The sequence below is a fragment of the Ilyonectria robusta genome (genome assembly GCF_021365365.1).
Source record: "Ilyonectria robusta strain PMI_751 chromosome Unknown BGZ61scaffold_3, whole genome shotgun sequence".
Taxonomy (NCBI): domain Eukaryota; kingdom Fungi; phylum Ascomycota; class Sordariomycetes; order Hypocreales; family Nectriaceae; genus Ilyonectria; species Ilyonectria robusta.
The window spans coordinates 539,853-559,389 of record NW_025764437.1 but is presented as its reverse complement, the minus strand read 5'-3'; the positions used below and the strand labels follow the sequence as shown (position 1 = coordinate 559,389).

Genomic DNA, 19,537 nt, shown 5'->3' with positions numbered 1-19,537 from the left:
CCACCGGCGCCGCCCACGGGGGACATGTCAGTGGCCACCGACGGTGCGGCTGAGGCGCTAACGCCGCTGTCCGGCATAGCGCCAGTGCAAGCCCAGGCCCGGAAATCTGCCTTGGGCTGAGGACCCAGCGCCGTGGCGTTTGATGGGGAATTGTGTATAAGTGCTCGACACGCTCATGTCGAGGGCGCGTTGAGACAGGACTGGGAATTATTTCAAAGTGCGAAAACTTGTGTTGTGTGCTTTGTTGCTTGCCGTGTGATATCGCCTTCAACACCCCGCGACAAGCCCGGGACCAATCAACTTACAAGGTTGACGGCATCAGCATCAGCACTTTATCTCACAAGGATTGCCGAATTCGACCACTTCCCGCCGCCGCAATGGAGTCCGGTCCAATCGAGTCGCATCAGGAAAAGTCCGCCGCCGACAATGTTCTCCAGGCGCCTCTCTGGGTCACCGTCGTCCGCGGTTTCCAGCTTCTCCTCTCCCTCATCATCCTCGCCCTCTGCGCAACGCTGATGCACGATGCCTACCTTCCCGAGGAGGGCTTCTCGCTCGCCATTGTACGTCTCGCACACGCTCATGAGGCCTCATGACATCCCCTCGCCCGAAGCTTTTTTCTAACTTGTGCGTGTCGCAGTCCCTGTTCACCTGGATTGGTGTCGGCTACATCGTCCTTACTTCCAAGATCCCCTCGCTCTACTCGGCCTATAACATCATCGCCGCCATTGTCATCGACGCCCTGCTGATGATCCTGTGGCTGGCTGCCTTTGCTTCCATGGCTGCGCGCCGCGCTGGCTACGTCTACGATGTCACCGTCACCAACTGCTACGATGACGGCAGCCTCCTCGACAGCAAAACCTGCAGCCGCAAGCGCGCCTTTGATCTCGTGGAGCGCAGTAATGTCATCCTCTTCAAGAGTGGTCTCGCCATGACTGCTGCCATTGCCGGTCTTGGCGCCCTGGTCTGGTAAGTTGCCTGACGAACATGAGTAATACCCAAGTCAACTAACACCCTGGATAGGGTCCTCTTCGTCGCTTGCTTTGTCTGGACCCTGATCATGTTCCTCCGTGGCCGCAAGGAGGGCCGCTTCGCCATGGGCAGCACCACTCCCGCCACCCCCAACAACAACTACCAGATGGAGAACAAGGTCGCCGAGTCCACGCCCATGTCGCCCCAGACCTACCCCAGCCAGACCCAGCCTCCTCCTCCCCCTCCCCCCATGGACTTCCAGGACGCCCAGGGCCAATACCAGCAGCCCGGATACCCTCCCCAGGGACAACCCTACCAGCAGCCCCAGAGCCCTTATCAGCAACAGCCGGCCTATGCTCCTCCCCAGGACCAGCAGAACTTTGGCCAATATCCTCCCCAGCAGCAGCCCTACCAGCAGCCCATCTCACCCCAGATGACCGGCCAGAGCCAGCCCGTTTCTACCGTCTACAGCAGTGAGCTGGACGGCCACAACCAGTACCAGACTCCCGCCGCTGTGTCTCCTCCTCCCCAGCAGTACCAGCAGCCTTATCCCCCTCAGCACTAGAGTGGGTGATGAAAATATGAGCTGTACGAACAAATATGGAGGCATTGGCGCGCGGAGTTTGTTTTAGATTTTGCAACTGGGTACACGCAAGCAGCACATGCTGATGTTCGGAAATTGGGACTAAGAAGCTCGGGGATGTCGATATCTATTTCATGTTATCTTGAACACATAATTAAATAAAACACGATCCATAAACTAGCTGCTAAATGACTCCTTTCTGTTGTGGTGAAATCCAGTCCTTCTATAGAGGCTATAGCTTTGTTGTAAAGATGTGAGTGCTGTAGCGAGATGCGCCTTCGGCTCCAGCAGATAGTACTCAAACACTCAAGACTAACACCAGACTAACACCACATGCCCTCAATTCAATTGAATTCAACCTCAGCTCAAGATTCCGAACATAAATATCAATACATCTCAAACTCAACCCCTCTCATAACGTTGCATCGGAGACAGGCGGTGGTGCAACTTAACCTCCGAGCCGGCCCGGAAACAGAAGGCGGTCAGCCCTTTCTGCCATGCCGATGGCCTCACGTCGTGCAACCCGCAAGCTCCTCATCCGCTAGCTCCCCGAGCAGCGCAGAAACCCGCCCCGACGAGCCCGCGATCCCGTCGCCGACCTGCAGAACAAACCGCCCGCTCCGAACCCCCGACGATCGAAACTTCCGCCTGGGAGTCTTCCAGCGCGCCAACTCGAACCCCGGATCCGCAATTCGTCCCATGGCCGCCATGGCCGCCCAGAACCCGCCCGCAGAGAGGGAGAAGCTCGGAGTGCCCTCACGGAATCCCCTGCCTCTCTCGGCCTCGCAGGAGGCCCAGGTCCGAGATATCTATTACCAGAGAGTACGGAGCCTATGCGCCGAGGAAATCAAGGGTGAGTCGATCGCCGCCCGGCATCCCGCAGACACCGCCATAGCACCACATCAGACCACCCCGCCGGAGTCGGACTCTTTTTCTCAGGGACCGACCACCATGAATCCTCCTGCTAACGCCTGATTCCTGATTAGCCTTCGCTGCATGCGCCCTCGGCCGAACCTTTACCGTCTCATTCGTTTGCCGCCCCGAGCACCGGGTCATGAACAACTGCATGAAGCTTCACGCCACCCAGGACGAGCACGACGCCGCCCGCGTGGAGTGGTTCTCGATGCGTCTGGAGCGCCAGCGCGAGCGCGAGCGCAAGAACAAGGTGGCCGCCGCCCAAGAGGAGTTTATGCGCGAGTGGTGGGGTCTGCCCGAGCACGTGCGGCTATCACGACAGAAGGAGATGGAGCAGCGCGGGGAGAGGATACATGGGTTGACGACCAAGGACCGGCCACCGATGGAAGGTGAGAAGTCAAAATAAACGAATGTGAGGGGATTGTATGACAGGGAGCGGTGGTTGATGTTGCATCTGTGGCGTTCTTGGGAGGATCTTGAAATCTACGCCGCTCTGATATATGGGGGCATTGTACAGTTGACAACAGAAGTTGAGCGGGTATGTGTACGAATAACAAAAGATAAAGACAAGACAAAGACAAAGACGAGAGACAAAATACTTCTATGGAAGAAGAGCAAAAGACACTGGTCCCAAATGTGGACGCCAGCCTCGGGAATAAGTGGGATATGCGGGCGAATCCTTCTGATCGAGGCAGATCACTCTCAGGGGTCAGTTATCGTATATTATGCGCAACCAATCAGCTGTATTAGACAGGCAGATGTCGACATGGGCTTGGAATGTGTTATTATATCTATGTGAAATCGACACAGGTTGGCTTGTGTATAGGGTATTAAACCTGACAGAAGAAGGGAAGGGTTTTAGGTCGGGCGTGTTTAGAGTAACTTGCATTCACATCTTACCTGTATACATATTTTCCCATGGGCCATGCAAAACAGTCGTTTTTCAGACCAGATGTGTCGAAATTTGCGCAGAGGTAGATAGTTTCGTGGTCCTCTCATGTAACACAAAGTTTAAAGTTATGGTGCCGTCATCACCGTCGTGTAAAGCTTATTTAACAACTTATAAGCTAAACTAACTCCCTTTGACGACGCAATATATGGCTTGAGACGAAGGGTGATTGCAGTCATAATGCGGCATCTAGGGCATAGAAAGCTGGCCGTATGACGAGCGAAAAGGTGCTCCGCGTCGGCGTGGAATGTTGGCAGAAGCGGATCAAAGTTTCGGCAACCGAAAGCCTCTTAGCCAGGAAATCTAAGCGGATCAATTACTACGTATAGTAGTTGTCCACCTTGGCATGCACATTTGTCATGTTCAGATCGGTGACCAAGACTTGAAAGTATATCTTGGTGAGATCTTTACTGGTTGATGAGATGCAACCCTGCAATCTGAAAAGCTTAGATATGGTAAGAGCACGATACCAGATCCCTAGCTGTAAACCTTTCGGTAAAAGAAACCGCTTTCGTTCCGGATCCCAGGTTAGAGATCTTATTATACGCATATAATTGACGGCATCTACATGCATGGGAACAGCCGAGACAGCTACCGACACTGTAACCGGGCGTTTGTGGGTGAGTGAATGTGCATCTCGCCACCCGGCTATACGGTCTGGAGGCTTTTGCGTTGCATGCTTTAATAACTTCTCTCAAGTAGGAAGGCGGGACTTTGACAATCGTGTCAGGTCACTTTGGGACCCCACTACATCGCATCATGTTGCTTCAATGTTTGTCGGAAAGGTGGGGATGGGCTACGTAACGTTCGGAGGATCCCGAAGCGTTGAACTGTTGCAAAGAAAGCCTCAAGTTTTTATCGTACGAATAAATAAGGACTTGTGGGAGAAAGGATATCCGGGTTATCCCACATCAACGCCGATCCTAGCATGAGAGCCACGTGGAGTCAGTCTCAGAGCAGGAAACGTCTAGGAAACTCTACCAATACTACATAGCCAACGCGGGACATGGTTTCGAGATAAAAGCGCACCTTGAATAGTCAGCATTTAAGAGTATGAGCACGCGATCTCGGAAGCAAGCGCGCGGGAGCGGAGGCAGTAGGGTGGTATTGCGTGGAGCCTCGGGGATGTTCCTGTTTTGATGGCCCTCCGGAGTAAGAGAGCGGCGTCGCATGGACGGTCGTACGCCGTTCTGGTTCAATAGGACCGAAGTCAGGGTCCGTGGTTTTAATTCAATGGATCAACGGCAGTTGGCATCCTAGAACTCGGAAAGCTTATGCTCGGAATTCGCAATTGTTCGGAAGTGTGTCTAGTACGCGACAAGCTACGCAAGTCAGGTCTTGGTACTTGAGATAAGTATAAAAGCTGAAAGAGCCCCGAATCACTTGAAAGAAATTTCGTCAGGTTATGCTCTGATCCTTATTAGCCAGCAACTCTACCGATTATCCTCTTCATCATGTCACGAATCGTACCCCTACCTCATCTCTTGACGACGTCCACGCTGGACCCGTCATTTGAGGATGATATGCGCAACACTCGCATTCTATACGACTACAACGGACGAGATGAAAACGGCAACCCAGCCAAATGGCGTTACGAGTGTTGGATCTTCTCAGATACTCGCCTCGTGTATAAAATCCACGGCGGCCCATTCGCCGGGCGTCTCAACTACCAAGCCGTCTCATACCAATGCATCCGACCCGGACACCTCTGGCAAATCAACTGGCTCGAGGAGACGGGCACCGTCGTGTCTCTGGTGTACGACATCCCCGGCAAGCAGGTGACGGCCCTGCTTGCCTTCTCCAAGGGGCACTGGGAACAGGCCGAGGCAGCCCGCGGCGACAAGAGGATTGCGGACGACTTCCAGCGGTGGAGGGATCTGGCAAAGCAGGGCACGCAGACGGACAGGTTCATGCTGTCGATGCAGGCCGAGATTGTTGAAAAGCACAAGGGCGGCGGTGACCTCGTGCCTATTCTCGAGACGGACCCTACGTTTTAGTGGGATGAGGAGGAGGTGTTAGTAGGGTACAATTGGGATATTTGAAAGCGACGAGATGGCGCATAGATATGGCCGGAAAGAAATTATGTTGAATTCATCAATTCGAGTTTGTTGCAGCAATTGTGAGACTGGGTTGCGATTACTCCGTAGAGCTACTATCGTGGGAAGTTTTGGATGACCCCACTTGCGCGGGATGGTCCCCATGGTCTGATCTCTGACCGTCCTCGTCCCTGGTGCTATCTTAACTTACCAGTCACACAGAAGGACCTAACTCACGGAATAACAAAAGTGCGAGACCTGCTGTAACGAAGCGCTTCGACATGCTGACAGGTCATGAGCGATCAATTGGCCGTTGCTCTTCCCGCAATGCGACAGTCATTGCGGGTGAATGCGGTGGAGTTGGTCAGGTCTCAACAGCAGTGGTTGACTCGGGCAAGAGACTCCAATCTTCGCTCGCTCCGGGTTATTTCGGTATTCGTCATAATCGCAGCAATCGAAACGGGCATGAGACAGGCCCAATGCCGACGCCGCGAATGTTTTCCCTTGTGACTGACTCTTGGAAAGGCGGTCGAGAACAGGCGACGTATAAGAGGCCAGCGTGCTGGGGGCCGACGGGAATAAGAGGGGCCGCGTGGGAGTCTCCCGCAGAGCATGCCGCCAGTCGGTGTGGGCCTGGTGGTGATTGGAGGTGAGTTTGTGAATGGCACCATGTTGTTGATCTAGATGGATGCGGGCTTGTTACTGGACTGTTGTTCTGCTTGGTGGCATTCTGTTTGGTGGCATTCTGCTTTGTTGTCGTGTCGTGGTCGACAGCTGCGAACTGTGCTGCAAACTAGGACTGCAAACTGTTCTGCAAACCACGTCTGCAAGCTGTTCTGCACTCATTTCTGCAAACTCATCTGCAATCATTTCTGTAATCCCTCCTCCAGCCATTCAATCCCCCGTGCTGGTGATCTCACTCTCCCGCTAACCATCCATCCCGTACCGCTGCCTCCCAACCCATCACGCAGCGCCCGCATCACCCATCACCCATCACACGCCCAACATCAAATCACAACCCCCTCAACCCATCTCCCACCCGCCCGCGACCCAGGAAGTGCAAAACCCTTCCCCATCCTCATTTCATCCCGCGGCGCCCAATCGCATCGCCGCCCCCGTCCCCCTCTGCGCGCCTCCTCCGCTCGTTGCGCGAGCCCCGGCGCTTAGGCCTGCAGTGTGATACGGCTCCCCATTGGCGGCCCGCCCACGCCGGCGTTGCTATTTTGGGTCCGCTTCGACACCCCGGTGCAGCTTTCGCAGCGTGCACCGTCGCTGCGAGCGCTTAATGGGCTCGTCCGAGGGAATTGGAAGACGGGCTTCGTCAATTCTGCCCGAGGATTGGAGCAGAGCGGAGGGCATATAATATCTGGGGGCGGGCATCGCTGCTCCTGGGGAGCGTCTCTTAGATCTCGTCTCTTAGATCTCTCTTCCCTTGTTGACATCGTCCCAGAACGAACATTCGACCTGGATATTCAACCTGGACATGACCATGAAGCGGTAGCAGAGCTTGACCCCGCCTCTCTTGAATCTCGTTGTTGCTGCTTTGCTCTTTTTATTTTGATACCCCATCCATCGCCTTCTCCCCGGACACCAATACCGGACACCAATACCGCGACCCTTCTTCTGAGAAGACTTCTTCCGAGAAGAAGTACACTACACCCGCTACATCACTCTGTTTGAAACAGACAATCCTCGAAACAATGTCGACCCCGACACCCGGAGGCTTCTCGCTCTTCCCCAGCCCGAGCTCCTCCAAGCCGCCGCCCGTCAACCGGAACCAGACCCCGCGACCCCGCCGCTCCGAGTCCCGCGAGCGCCGAGCGCCCACACCGCAAGGACGCCGCACGCCAACGCCGCATGCTGTATCAACCGAAGTCTTCCAGTCGTCCTCACAGCTGGACTTGTCGTCTCCTCAAAATGCCACCGGCGATGAGCCCCAGAGCCAAAGCCAGAGCCAGAGCCAGAGTCAGAACCAGCATCGAGCACCTACCCCGGTTCAATTCGAGCCCCCCCGCCAACACCAACACCACCAACACCACCAACGCCATGACAGCCAAGCAGAAGCCGGCCCCTCATCAGCAATGAGAAGCCAAGATGCGCCCGTCCAACAACCTCGTCCCGCCGCAGACGCCCCCATCCGGGCCGAGACGGCCTTCTCCGAGGCCAACACGCTCGTCCGCAGCTCCAGCGCCCGGTCCCGGAGCTCAATAGCCAAGCTGCCGCTCTTCGACGAAGCATCCCCGTCGACCCAGCAGCCCCTGCGGTCCATCTTCCCGACGTACAACCCGGACGTGCCCCTGGGCCAGCAGAACTACGTCCCGACCCAGATGAGCCCCACGCGCATCCCCCGCGCCGTCATCAGCCGGCAGACGTACCACGAGAACCAGCCCGCCCAGAGCCCGCCCTTCCGGAGCCCCGTCCGCAGCCCCATGAGCGCCGGCTCCAACAAGTGGCCGCGGAGGGCGCCCCATGAACCTCCCATCATCCCCACGACGTGCACCACCGAGCAGCTCAAGAGCCTGTGGAAGGTGGCCAACGGGTGGAAGGCCTCGCCGTCCGAGGGCCGCGTCTACTGCATGAAGATGACCCAGGAGAAGGACGCGCCTGTGTATACCCTCTCCTCCACCACCCAGCCGTTTTACAACCTTCGCCTGGACCCCACGTCGGCGTCGGCGTACGTCACCCTCACCAGGCACGACCCCAGCAAGACGTACAAGGCCCCCAAGGCAGCAGACGCCCCCAGCTCGTCGGCAAGCAGCATCATCAGCGGCGTCGTCGGCCACGGCAGCGGCCGCTCCAGCAGCCGGAGCAGCAAGATCACCGACAGCAAGCACTGGCACGAGGCCCTCACCACCACCCTCGAGGAGGAGTCCCGCAAGCACCCGCCCAACGACGGGCTCGTGGCGCTCCTCATGCCCGTGCCCGCCACCAAGGCGGCCATTGAAAAGTCGGCCGATCCCAACGTGGTCATGATGGCGGAGCGGGAGTGTGCGCGCCTCGTCTGGGACGAGGACAGTTCCAACCACTTCCTGGTGCACCCGGCGCTGGCCACGCCCTTCTGCGTCACCATCGAGCGCTCCCCGGCGTGGTCCCGGGTCGAGTACACGCTCGAGCACCACGAGTCGCCGCAGCACCTGGCCAAGCTGACGCGCGACGGCACCGGCAGCGGGTGGCTGGAGCTGGACACGGGCATCGCGTCCAAGATCGAGTCCTTCTTCCTGGTCGACGTGGCCGTCACCGCGCTGCTGCTCGTGGCCGCCGCCGACGAGAAGAACATGCCCGCCGCCGTCGAGGCGTTTGCGCCGCCGCCGCCCCTCATCCTGTCGGCCAAGCAGGAGAAGCGGCTGAGCAAGATGAGCAAGCGCGAGGAGAAGAAGCGCCGCAAGATGGAGTCGTTTGAGATTGACGTCGAGAGCCAGAACGACAGCCTGGACAAGCTCAAGAGCAAAGCCAAGGACGTCGAGAGTAAGCTGCCGTGGCCGGTGCGGATAATAGTCAAGATCGCCAAGGGGGTTTTCGCATGCATCATCTGGGCGCTCACCATTGCTTTCAAGTGTGCCAGTGGCGTCTTCAAGCTGCTGTATAAGTGCGTGGGCTCCAAGTATTAATCGGAGAGCGATTGAGGTACCGCAAGACCGGTCCTCGTGGACATAATCAGCAAGAGTTATCAGTCCTCTTTCACGTATTTCGGGACAGCAGGCCAGGGAGCCAACTAGTCCTTCGTTTGAATGTATCATGTAGAATCATAAAACCCGCGGCGTTAGGGGTATCGATTAGCCTTTTTTCGAAGAGCGAGCACAGCGACGAGACACGAGAATAAAAAACAAAAAGACATTTAAAAAAAATCATGATATCCCCATTCTACCGCTTTCGTGTCCGCACCATAATCTTCTTCCCTTTGCGAGTTTGGCCGCCCGAGGTTGCCGTCTTGGCCATCTTTGCGCGCTGGACCTCGAGGGCCGACTCGACGTCGCTCAGGGCCTTGAGCTTTTTTTGCGCAAGCTCGAGTTGGCGACGTAGCCGCCGGAGGGCCTTGGCGCGCTCGAGTTCTGCGTCGTCTCCCTCCTTGTTCTCGGGTTTCTCGTCTGCGTCTTCGTCTTGCTCCATCTGGTCCTGTATTACCTCCTCCCTCTCATCTTCGTCGTCCATAAACACAATCTTCCTCGGTGCCTTTGGTTTTGAGGGCATTGAAAAGTCGAACTCGTCGTCGGAGTCGTCCTCTTGTTGGTCTTCCTCGTCGAGCTTGTCGAATCCTCGGGTCAAGACAATCTGTTCCTCTAGCCTGGCGACCTCCTTCGCAACAACCTGCTTCATGGTTCGAGCGTAGCCGATATCTTGCGTCTTGAGCAGCCGGACAGTATCGATATCCATTGCCTTGTTCCCACGGTCGCCCTCGACGGTTCCAGTCCATCTTCGGCCATCCATGATACGGGACCCGGGTCCCTTGCGGGACAGCATGCCGAAGTAGAACTCATCCTCGTTGCGCTCGGAGGCCTTCTCGCGGAGGGCCTTTAGCTGGGCCTTTTTCTTGTTGAAGTCCTTGGCTCGGAGGGTGTAATCCTGTGAAGCAGAGTCAGTTGCCGGCGCTGGGAGAATGGCGGGGTGGGCATGCGGCGGACCTTGTGCTTTTCGAGGAGACCAAGCCGGCGGCGCTCCAGCGGCTGAGCTCGTTCTCGGTGAGGGCGCCGCTGGACGGCATTTCGCATAGACGACATGGCGGCGGTCGTGTTCGTACAGGCGGAGGGCGACTGGTCGGTTGCTACCTGACGGATTGAACTATGCGAGCAATTCTCCAAACTCAACTGGTCGGCAGAATTTTGAAATTTTTGGCGGTGAGGCGGTAGGTGTGGCGTAGCTCTGGTCTGTCACCAGCCACAGAGAAGTGGGTCCCGATGCAAGGGACGCAAGGCGATACGAGCTCCGAGACTTAGCGCGGAGCTGAGGCAAAGGATCGCCAGATGTGCAAACCACGGACCATGTGAAATACTGGATAGTTTCAATAGGAGTTTCATACGGCAGTTTGGTGCAAAACAGGTGATGGGGAAATGGCGATCAAAATGCCCTAAAATGCACCAAAAAGAAGCTAACGAACGACAGAAGCTTGTTCTTCTTTCTACATCTCGTGTTACATTTTTCTTGCCCTCAAGCCTTAAGGCTGATATTGTGAACTGCCTGCCATGTCCCGAAAATGAGCACTGCACACTACGAATGCACCAAGAAGCCCAAGCATTCACTAGCCATTTAGTGTGACGGCCACTTTTGTCAATCAGCGATTTGGCCCCGCCCGCCAGGGGCCCTGTCTTCCCCCTACCACGTATTCCACGGATACGCGTTAGTTAGCATCAACCTTGAACTCACGACAAAACACGACAAACGGACTAAAAATAACCGCTCCACCGGTAGCACACGTACCACGGGCCGCTATGGACTCGTTCAGCCTCAAGTTGAGCTTCCGAGCCAGCTCGACTTTTGCTCCTGTGGCCACGACGCAGGCGGTTCGTGCCCCCTTTTCCCGCCGCCGGTCTCGATCGCCGTGATTAAGAATCCGCCAAGCGTCAGCACTGCATCGAGTGAGACGGAGGCACAAAGAACGCCCCTGCTAGGGGCCTCTCAACCGCACATTCCCCTGTCCGCGGAGGGCTAACCCCTGGCATGAGGTCAGTGTCTCACTCACCCCGCGCGGAACGCGTGTCCGGAGTGGGTAATCCGCACACTGCATCCACCCTCATCCATCAGCGATCAAGGGAGGTCATCTCGGCCCCTTCCCTGAACCAGGTCCAGATCCTGGCAATGGATCGGTACCTTGGTCTGCGTAGCACTGTGTAGCACTAACTTTGCAGGATTGCAGCACTATAGCACTGTGTAGCACTATGTGGGTAGCAACGGGAACCTGGCGTCATGGAGCTGTTGGTTGTGCTGACTCGGACCTGTCCTCAAAACCAAACCGGGCCCTCGGTTGTCCGTCTGCTTCACACTCTTGTCACTCCTTTCTGTGCTTCCTTTCCTTGTATTCGACCATCTTTTTATAATTGTGCGTGTCATTCCGAACCATGGCCGTTGCCCTGCCATTCAATGCCACGAGGGTCGCCGTCGTGCTTCTCATGGTCATCATCCTACTAGTCGGCTACTTCAGCAACGTATCAAGGCCACTCTTCACCCACGAGGCCACCCCGATCGAATTCGTAGCCAGCTCCTACAGCTGGGCAAACCACACCCTGAAGCATGCCATCCCCGAGAAGGAAATGACCCAACTGCCCGGTGGCGACCCCGTCGAGCTCCCGGCCATCCAGCACCTGTTCTTCACGCCTCCCGAGAACGAAGACGACATCAAGTCCCTCGAGGACAAGCGCGACGACATCAGGCGCGCCTTCCGCCAGACGTGGACTTCGTACGAGGAGCATGCCTGGGGTCGCGACGAACTGAAGCCCCTCAGCATGGAGGGCCACGATTCTCTGGGCGGTTGGGCGGCGTCCATGATCGATGGGCTTGACACGCTGTGGCTCATGGACATGAAGCCAGAGTTTGAGCGGGCCACCAGATACGTCGCCCATCTCGACTGGGACAACTCCACCAGCGAGAGCTGCAACCTCTTCGAGACCAACATTCGATATCTCGGCGGCCTGCTCTCCGCCTACGAGCTAAGCGGTGAGGGCGTCCTTCTCTCCAAGGCCATCGAGATCGGCGACCTGCTGTACGCCGCCTTCGACAACTACGAGCACATGCCTCCGCACACCATCAGCTTCCAGGATCTCAAGCTCGGCAGGGGGCACCCGGCGGAGACGCAGAGCAGCGCCGGGCTGGGCAGCATGAGCCTCGAATTCACCCGCCTCACGCAATTGACCGGCAACGCCAAATACTACGACGCCATCGCCCGCATCTCCAAGGCCTTCGACCGGACCCAGAACTCGACCCTCATCCCCGGCATGTGGCCTGTGCAGATCGACGTGCTGCACGACTTCCAGGTCAAGGACGACTCTTTCAGCCTCGGGGCGGACGGCGACTCGCTGTACGAGTATCTGGTCAAGGAGTTTGTGCTTCTCCGGGGCCGAGAGCCCATGTACGAAAAGATGTACCTCGACGCCGCGGACGCCATCCTCAAGAACTTGGCATTCCGACCAATGCTGCCAAACAAGGATGACCTACTCATGCTGGGCAAGGTCGACGTCGTTGGCGGGGACATTGTCAATTTGCGCCCTGTCCTCGAGCACCTATCCTGCTTCGCGGGAGGCATGTTCGCCATCGGAGGCAAGGTCTTTGGGCACCAAGAGCACATTGTCATTGGCGACAAGCTGGCTCGCGGCTGTGCCTACGCCTACGCCGCCTTCCCCAACGGCATCATGCCCGAGATTTCGACTCTCTCCGCCTGTCCTACGCTAGACCCCTGTGAATTCCGCTCCACGTCCATCCGAGCCACCCCCGACGGCTTCAAGTCCAAGGACAAGCGCTACATCCTGCGCCCGGAAGCCATCGAGAGCATCTTCATCCTCTACCGCATCACGGGCAACGAGGAGTACCGAGAGATTGCGTGGACCATGTGGACAGCCATCAAGAAGGCCACCAAGACGGGGCACGGCACATTCGCCGAGGTCAAGGACGTCACCAGAGAGGAGCTGACGCACACCGATTCCATGGAGAGCTTCTGGATGGCCGAGACGCTCAAGTACTTTTACCTCATCTTCTCCGACGAAAACGTCCTTCACCTGGATGAGTGGGTGTTCAACACGGAGGGACATGCCTTCAGATGGTCAAAATAGACACTGACCCAGGATGGGCCACGGCAGATTCAAAGGTTATGGCAAAGTGTACTGGTACCCGCGAAAAGACGGAAAGGCGTTTTTGGTGGCTTCGGATAGGGCAATGGAACGGCTGATATTGTGATTTCATGCGGGTCGGTAGTGGTAGGAAGCCTCCTGGCAGGCTTATCTATGTGCAAATAAACATAATTGATACCCTCTCATGCACCAGCCGCCGCGAATCAGCGTCACGCCGCTTCCGCGACCGCACCCTCCTTGGACTCTTTGGCAACCGGGTCCTCACCGCTCACGGGGACGACGTCCGCCGGCCGCAGCTCGGCGCCCTCCCAGGACCATCCGCCAACGGCAGCGAGCACGTCGTCCTGGTCACTCTGTAGGTGTGCTGCCTCGCGGGGCTTGTCTGGGGCGCCTGCAGTGGGATCAGCATCGGGGCGGCGTCAGGTGTTCGGAGTTCCACGGGATATACGCACCGGCTGGCATGTTTTGTCCGCCTTTGGATGACATATTATGAAAGGAGCGTTGGGGATTTAATAGTGCGAATTTCTCTAAAAAAGAATGCGCAATGTTCAATTGGGATTGGCGACTGCCTATTGCTGGTGCCATTCTGTGCCGCGCTACAATCATATATACTGCCGACGCTGCTGAGTATTTACTCCCCTTCTGCTCGTCGCTTACTCAATTGGGCTCTTCTACTCAAGGGCCTCACGAACCTCAAGAGAGCGGCCTGAGTATGAAGCTCGCTTGATAGAGCAATGCTCCGCTTTGGCTTGGAGCAGCACAAGGTTGCTCGCGACGCAACTCGCGGGGCAAGCCAAGCAAGCGAAGCAAGCCATCCTCTGTATGTACAAGGTCATGTCCCCCAGGTTGAGCAGCAAGAAAAAGAAAGTCCAACACGGTGTTATCGGCTGGTGGGTCAGCGCTACTGCACAACGAGCGATCAATGGCGATGCTGGCCTGACCAACACCGGTGTTGGCGAGCCACGCAGCGGGGGGTAGCAAATCAGAAGCCTCATCACACGTCTTCACAAAGTGACGTGTGGTTTTCTCCGCTCATTCCTCCCGTTGGAGTACGTTGCTCATGGCCTCGAGCTCAAAGCGGCGCCGGAGCTCAACACGCCACGCGCAAATGAGTTGGCCGCCCCATGCGAGCCACAATGCTCGGTACCGCTCTTCAGTCGGAGAGGGGAGTACCCAGCAGAGCCGCATTGCTCTTTTTTGGAGGAGTAGGTTACTCATTTTCTTTGGAGTAACCTGCTCCCTGCACCTAGTGCATTAGTCTGGGGGAAAGAAGGATATAGGCCAACCATCATTGAGTGGCGTCGCCGCAGGACAACTTGGTGATCCAAACAGGATTGCGCACAGAAGTCGGGAAAAGAGGGGAAGCCTGTCTCGTCAAATGATTAAGTAGCACTTAGATTGAGGGGGGGGGCGCGAACCATTCTTTTTTGCCTTTATTCTCCTCATTGCCTCGTGTCGTCTCCTCTATCACATCAAAGTGCATGAGTGCACAAGTGCACCATGGCGACCAAGACCCCAAATCTCGACTCCTACACGGAGCTTTGCTCCTTTCGTAGAGGCGCCTCGCGCGCCAATGAGGCTGGGTTGAGGGCCAATGATCATCTTAAAAGAGCCCTCTCCGAGATTGATGGGCTCTTGGCCGGTCTCAGCTACCTCGACGAGACGGATCCCTTGGCCCCAAGACCAGGAAAAGCCCCGGCCGACGCCATCGAACTCGAGCTCGATGGCTTCCTAAGCCGAGAATCCCCTTCGGAGCCTGCAGCCACCTACCAAAACCAGGGCGATAACACGACAAATCCGGGGCCGAAGACGCGGAGTACTGGCTGGTCCTGCGTCCGAAACGTTCGAGACGGCATGAATCGGCAATGGCAGCAATTCAACGACCTGGCAAGCGAGCTCAACAATGACGCCATCAACAAAATTCGTGGAGATTACGGCAACGCCAAAGGCCTGCGCGAAACCGGCGTTTTTGCGTTCCGCAACACCTTGACAGGCCCGGCGCCGAATGACTTGCGAAAAGTCTTTGCCTTCACTAGCCTGTCCTATGTTGTGACGTGCCTTCTTCGCGAACTGGGTAGTTTGCCCAAAGAAGAAAAGGTGCTGTCGGGCATCCAGGTCTGGATGAATGCGATCCAGGACAGCAAGGAACGGCGAGCTTTCACCATCCTCGCTAGCCATCTCTGGCCAGAGGCCAAGAACTACATCCACTTCTTTGACCTTGAGACGCCTGAACCAAAGCAGACTGGAGCGACACTTCGCAGAGATCAATGGACTGGCCCTAGTGATAGTCTCGATGCTATTCTGTGTCAGCACATGCCGCCCATTGGCAACGACATCGGTTCAATGATGTCCTCGGCAAATCCCTTCCAGCCAGTCGCCATTCCCGTGTCCAATGCCGGACCTCTGCAACAGGGACATATCGATATCCCTGACCGAAACCCTACACATGGGTTTTTGGATCATGTTTATCACGTCACCGATCTGACATTTGATTCAGTGGAGTTTTGGCAGTTTCTGAAAATCCCTGGCATAGACGATGGCTCCTCGGCTTTGCCAATGACTAACCAAGGCGGACTTCCAGGGCTGCCCCCGGAGACAGGTCAAGGCTTTGATCCGGTCCCGATGAGCCCAGCAGAGGAAGACGATGCGGCTGAGGATAGCTCGCGCCCTGACAGCGGCGTTTCTGTGGAATCTCTCAAGAAAACACAGCTGTTCACCGTGTTTTCCGTATTATTCAAAGTCCTCAAGCAGCTATGCTTCGTCCTCTCGGGCCAGGGAATGACGGCAAAGGACCTTTCCTCGTTTCTTGCCTTCTTCCAGGAGCAGCACAGTATCAAGGACCACATTGACGAAGAGTTCATGCGGCCCTTGCGGGACGAGGGTGGTTCCAAGGATGCCCCCTCTCAGGCGATAGTGTCGGTCGCGAGCAAATTCGTGAACCTGGGGTACTTGCAGACCGTCGAAGAGGTGACGGCCTATATGACTATAATTGGACGGGTGAGTAGAGAAAACTTGGCTGAGGGTAGGAGTGTAGTTCGTATGCTAACAATGATGACATTGCAGGAGATTTTCGATGTCGATGCAACAGCATATCAGCGGTTCATGGAATGGATCCTAAAACCGTCACGGAGCAAAAGCCCCAGCTCGCCGACCAGCTCGGTGCATAAGCCAAGGCGATCCAGTGGGGGAGTTGTCAAGAGGAAAGCCGTGGTCCAGTCCGGGCTCACAGGGTAGGCTCATTGATGGATTCCCTGGTTGCAAGTTGCTGACGCAAGCCAGAAAACGGTTCTTTTGTGGGAACTGTGGAAAGTGTTTCGACAGAAAGTACAACATGCAACGACATGAGAAGATTCATTATACCAAGAGACGAGAGGTTATGCCGGTGGCTCCGGTGATGGTTGCGGTGTCATGATGTGGTTGGGTGTTGGTGGGGCTGATTGCTCTTTTGTTAGACGGATAGGTCATGCTGCGGGCGGTGGATTTGTCGATATACCTGGAGCTAGCTGTTTGTCCCAGGGGTGTGTTTTGTATTACAGTTGACAGAATGAACATGTCTCCTTGCGGGTCTGGGGTAATAAGCGACGATGATATCGTTTCCGCTCCCGCTCCCGGTTTCGCATCTGAGAGTTTTGCTGCCAGCACTCCGCCACAAAAGGAACCACCAGGCTGGTCAAACTACGATGTTTAAATTAGAGGACGCGTGGGATGTTTCTGAGGGAGGGCGAACCCCCATCGAGTCCGATACCGAGATGTGTTGTCCGTGGACAGGCAAAGCTGAAACCAATGCAAGTTCTATACCGTGGCACGAACGGGAGACTCGGCCACGTCACGCCTACACGTCTGGTCGGAGAAAAATGCACTCGTCAATCAATCACGATGATGATGGCTGCCAAGAGCATTCGTCCGATGCCACACCGATGGGAAGTCCACGAGGTCAAATGCCGGCAGTCGCGGATTAACGACAGTGGTGCTTCGGAGAGGCCTCCCGGACCGGCCGGGACTGACCAATATAAGCGGCCAAGATGAGTGTGCCGCCACACGGAAACACGTTTTTGATTCTTGGCATGACGCTTCGATGTGGCTGGTGGAGGGACAACGCGTAGTCCGGTGTGGCAGCTGAGCGAAGCAGGCTGAGGACGAAGATGCTTGGTATGCTGAGCAGCATGAATCCCAAAAATAGCAAGGGGCAAAGACTGTCCCGGACCAAGCTTAGAGGCTTAGGCTGGGGCAGATTTCCCCGGTCCCCAGAATTCTTGACACATTGAATGGCAGCTGCCTTGGAAGATTGGAACAGCGCGATGCCCGAATCAGGGCAAACCGGGCGCGCTGGGGGCATGGGGTTGGTGGTGCTTCTCGCATTGTGCCGAGCCACAGCCACATCCCCTCCGTCATGGAATGTCTTGGCCTCGAGTCCCGATGAGGATCAGCCGCTAGCCGGGGCCGAGTGTTACAGGGCCTGCCGCAATTGAGATGAGCGAGAGGGAATAACTGCAAGTGGCCGGGAGGATCAATAGCGTACGGATCGGTGGTGCAACATGAAGGGGAAGGGAGAAAGGGGGCCACGGGTAGAACCAACACGACGAGACCGCACACAGCACAGCGGCGCAGGGAGGACCGCCTGCAAAACGAAGCCGGTGATAGGGCGGCACGCACAGCGCAAACCGGCAGCTGGACGCATGGCGCAGTTCCCACGATGGGCCAAGGGTGGCGGGGGCGAGCCGGCCAAGAGCCGAAGATGGGAATACGCAGGATGGGAACATGCAGGGCCCAGCCAACGCTAAAAATTGACGGGGCCTGGTTTTGCATGCGGCGCTCCTCTACAGTACCTTCGCGGTACATTCCCCTGTGCGGCGATCGCCCTGCAGCGCAATGTATCGCGCGGTAATGATGACGAAAGGGATGGGCGGACCCGGCGTGGCTAAGGCCCCTAGCGCTCCCTAAGGTGACGCCAACGCGGGCTCAGCAGGGGTCCTCTCTCCCTCCGCCTCAGTGCCCGCGTACCGCGTATTCACTCGGCCTCTCCAGAAAGCCAAATCGAAATGACGGGATGCAGAGTAGGGGAAATGAAACACGCCTAGGCCCGAGAAACAGATATATGAGTTGTGCCCCCTTCAATCATTGGGGTTGAATCCATCATCCATCCAACAGCTAATCAATCGCCCATAAAGACATTTCACTTCCCTCCGTCACTCACACTCGCCACCACCGCCCTCCATTTACAACTACACCACATCTCAACCCAAACACCACCACAACAACCACCTTCAACATGCTCTTCACCAAGGTCTCCATCCTCGCCGTCGCCGGCCTCGTCGCCGCCAACGCCAACATCAACGAGCGGTATGTCCCCCCACTCACCCCCTCCTCCAACCACATGCTAACTCGCACCCCAGCGATGCCCGCGTCAACGTCCGCGAGGCCCAGCCCATGATCACCGCCGTCCCCATGGCGCGCAGCGAGCGCGACATCAGCGACGTGGTCGACTCGGTTGAGAACATCGTCAACGACGCGTCGACCTTCATCGAGGGCGCAAAGTCCAAGGCCGAGAGCGCCTTCAACGACGCCTCCACCGCCATCGAGGGCGCAAAGTCCCGCGCCGGCAGCTGGTACTCCGACGCCGCCTCGCACGTCTCCACCGCCATCGACGGCGCCGAGACCTGGATCTCCACCAAGGCCGGAGCCGCCGAGACCTGGGTCTCCACCAAGGCCGACGCCGCCTCCTCCGCCATCCAGAGCGCTGCCGACGCCGCCTCCAGCGCTGCTGCCAGCGCCTCCAGTGCCGCCAACAACGACAACGCTGCTCCCAGCGCGCACGACTCCAAGGCCGGTATCGTGGCCGTTGCCCTGGCTCTCGGTGCCACTGCCTTTGGCTTCATGCTTGTCTAAGCACCTTCTCCATGACACTTCTTATTTCACGTAGTGCTGCCAGCGAAGTAGCACCTCGTCTTGTCTTTTTACTTGACCACACATTTCACGGAGTTTTTGGGGCCTTAAAGGCTGGTCAGTCGTTAGCGCATCCGCAGTGAAACTGCGAAGAGACACGGGCATAGGGAAACGATGCATCGTGTTTTATATCCCCTAGATAGACAGGCAGGCGGACCTGGGTTGTGATACGTTCATCAGATACCAAACAAGCATTTTTTTCAAAGCATTTCGTCTCTTAAGTGACTTGTCCTTCATACATACTCGCGCCACATGTCCCATTTTGTAACAGGTCATCGAGGTCGAGTCAGGGTCGGTCTCGTTCAATACACTTGTTACACGTTGGGTTAATTATCGATAACAGTCAAGCCACTGCTAGTAGCTAAGCACT

The 19,537-nt window shown here is 56.6% G+C and overlaps 8 protein-coding genes across 8 annotated transcripts; 7 read left to right on the top strand and 1 right to left on the bottom strand.

The window, feature by feature from the left end:
* Window positions 1-164: 164 nt before the first annotated feature.
* Window positions 165-1,703, top strand: BGZ61DRAFT_124390 (uncharacterized protein). Its single transcript, XM_046237068.1, has 3 exons — window positions 165-560; window positions 638-966; window positions 1,021-1,703. Exons 1-3 carry the CDS (start codon window positions 378-380, stop codon window positions 1,532-1,534), a joined length of 1,026 nt encoding a protein of 341 aa, XP_046109205.1. The 5' UTR covers window positions 165-377; the 3' UTR covers window positions 1,535-1,703.
* Window positions 1,704-1,718: 15 nt separating this feature from the next.
* BGZ61DRAFT_442519 (uncharacterized protein) lies at window positions 1,719-3,336 on the top strand. Its single transcript, XM_046244745.1, has 2 exons — window positions 1,719-2,405; window positions 2,539-3,336. Exons 1-2 carry the CDS (start codon window positions 1,886-1,888, stop codon window positions 2,871-2,873), a joined length of 855 nt encoding a protein of 284 aa, XP_046109204.1. The 5' UTR covers window positions 1,719-1,885; the 3' UTR covers window positions 2,874-3,336.
* A 1,534-nt stretch (window positions 3,337-4,870) lies between these two features.
* On the top strand, window positions 4,871-5,413 carry BGZ61DRAFT_473153 (phenolic acid decarboxylase, bacterial; the record flags this gene model as incomplete). The annotated part of the gene is made up of 1 exon (XM_046248424.1): window positions 4,871-5,413. One exon carries the CDS (start codon window positions 4,871-4,873, stop codon window positions 5,411-5,413), a length of 543 nt encoding a protein of 180 aa, XP_046109203.1.
* A 1,739-nt stretch (window positions 5,414-7,152) lies between these two features.
* Window positions 7,153-9,060, top strand: BGZ61DRAFT_342061 (uncharacterized protein; the record flags this gene model as incomplete). The annotated part of the gene is made up of 1 exon (XM_046239478.1): window positions 7,153-9,060. The coding sequence occupies one exon, from the start codon at window positions 7,153-7,155 to the stop codon at window positions 9,058-9,060; it is 1,908 nt and encodes a 635-aa protein (XP_046109202.1).
* A 238-nt stretch (window positions 9,061-9,298) lies between these two features.
* On the bottom strand, window positions 9,299-10,229 carry BGZ61DRAFT_442513 (small-subunit processome). Its single transcript, XM_046244744.1, has 2 exons — window positions 10,072-10,229; window positions 9,299-10,012 (listed from the first exon to the last, which is right to left on the bottom strand). The coding sequence occupies exons 1-2, from the start codon at window positions 10,165-10,167 to the stop codon at window positions 9,314-9,316; spliced, it is 795 nt and encodes a 264-aa protein (XP_046109201.1). The 5' UTR covers window positions 10,168-10,229; the 3' UTR covers window positions 9,299-9,313.
* A 1,163-nt stretch (window positions 10,230-11,392) lies between these two features.
* On the top strand, window positions 11,393-13,448 carry BGZ61DRAFT_442511 (glycoside hydrolase). Its single transcript, XM_046244743.1, has one exon. The coding sequence runs from the start codon at window positions 11,503-11,505 to the stop codon at window positions 13,204-13,206; it is 1,704 nt and encodes a 567-aa protein (XP_046109200.1). The 5' UTR covers window positions 11,393-11,502; the 3' UTR covers window positions 13,207-13,448.
* A 1,215-nt stretch (window positions 13,449-14,663) lies between these two features.
* On the top strand, window positions 14,664-16,573 carry BGZ61DRAFT_124293 (uncharacterized protein). Its single transcript, XM_046237065.1, has 2 exons — window positions 14,664-16,221; window positions 16,288-16,573. The coding sequence occupies exons 1-2, from the start codon at window positions 14,725-14,727 to the stop codon at window positions 16,456-16,458; spliced, it is 1,668 nt and encodes a 555-aa protein (XP_046109199.1). The 5' UTR covers window positions 14,664-14,724; the 3' UTR covers window positions 16,459-16,573.
* A 1,700-nt stretch (window positions 16,574-18,273) lies between these two features.
* Window positions 18,274-19,369, top strand: BGZ61DRAFT_584413 (uncharacterized protein). Its single transcript, XM_046256364.1, has 2 exons — window positions 18,274-18,564; window positions 18,618-19,369. Exons 1-2 carry the CDS (start codon window positions 18,494-18,496, stop codon window positions 19,108-19,110), a joined length of 564 nt encoding a protein of 187 aa, XP_046109198.1. The 5' UTR covers window positions 18,274-18,493; the 3' UTR covers window positions 19,111-19,369.
* The last annotated feature ends 168 nt before the right edge of the window (window positions 19,370-19,537 follow it).

Bases quoted from the DNA above. Each gene is read 5' to 3' on its own strand.
- BGZ61DRAFT_124390 (XM_046237068.1), top strand. From the start codon at position 378: ATGGAGTCCGGTCCAATCGAGTCGCATCAGGAAAAGTCCGCCGCCGAC. The intron at 561-637 runs GTACGTCTCGCA...TGCGTGTCGCAG, and splicing joins AGGGCTTCTCGCTCGCCATT to TCCCTGTTCACCTGGATTGG. The intron at 967-1,020 runs GTAAGTTGCCTG...CACCCTGGATAG, and splicing joins GGTCTTGGCGCCCTGGTCTG to GGTCCTCTTCGTCGCTTGCT.
- BGZ61DRAFT_442519 (XM_046244745.1), top strand. From the start codon at position 1,886: ATGCCCTCAATTCAATTGAATTCAACCTCAGCTCAAGATTCCGAACAT. The intron at 2,406-2,538 runs GTGAGTCGATCG...ATTCCTGATTAG, and splicing joins ATGCGCCGAGGAAATCAAGG to CCTTCGCTGCATGCGCCCTC.
- BGZ61DRAFT_442513 (XM_046244744.1), bottom strand. From the start codon at position 10,167: ATGTCGTCTATGCGAAATGCCGTCCAGCGGCGCCCTCACCGAGAACGA. The intron at 10,013-10,071 runs GTCCGCCGCATG...TCTGCTTCACAG, and splicing joins GTCTCCTCGAAAAGCACAAG to GATTACACCCTCCGAGCCAA.
- BGZ61DRAFT_442511 (XM_046244743.1), top strand. From the start codon at position 11,503: ATGGCCGTTGCCCTGCCATTCAATGCCACGAGGGTCGCCGTCGTGCTT.
- BGZ61DRAFT_124293 (XM_046237065.1), top strand. From the start codon at position 14,725: ATGGCGACCAAGACCCCAAATCTCGACTCCTACACGGAGCTTTGCTCC. The intron at 16,222-16,287 runs GTGAGTAGAGAA...ATGACATTGCAG, and splicing joins ATATGACTATAATTGGACGG to GAGATTTTCGATGTCGATGC.
- BGZ61DRAFT_584413 (XM_046256364.1), top strand. From the start codon at position 18,494: ATGCTCTTCACCAAGGTCTCCATCCTCGCCGTCGCCGGCCTCGTCGCC. The intron at 18,565-18,617 runs GTATGTCCCCCC...CTCGCACCCCAG, and splicing joins AACGCCAACATCAACGAGCG to CGATGCCCGCGTCAACGTCC.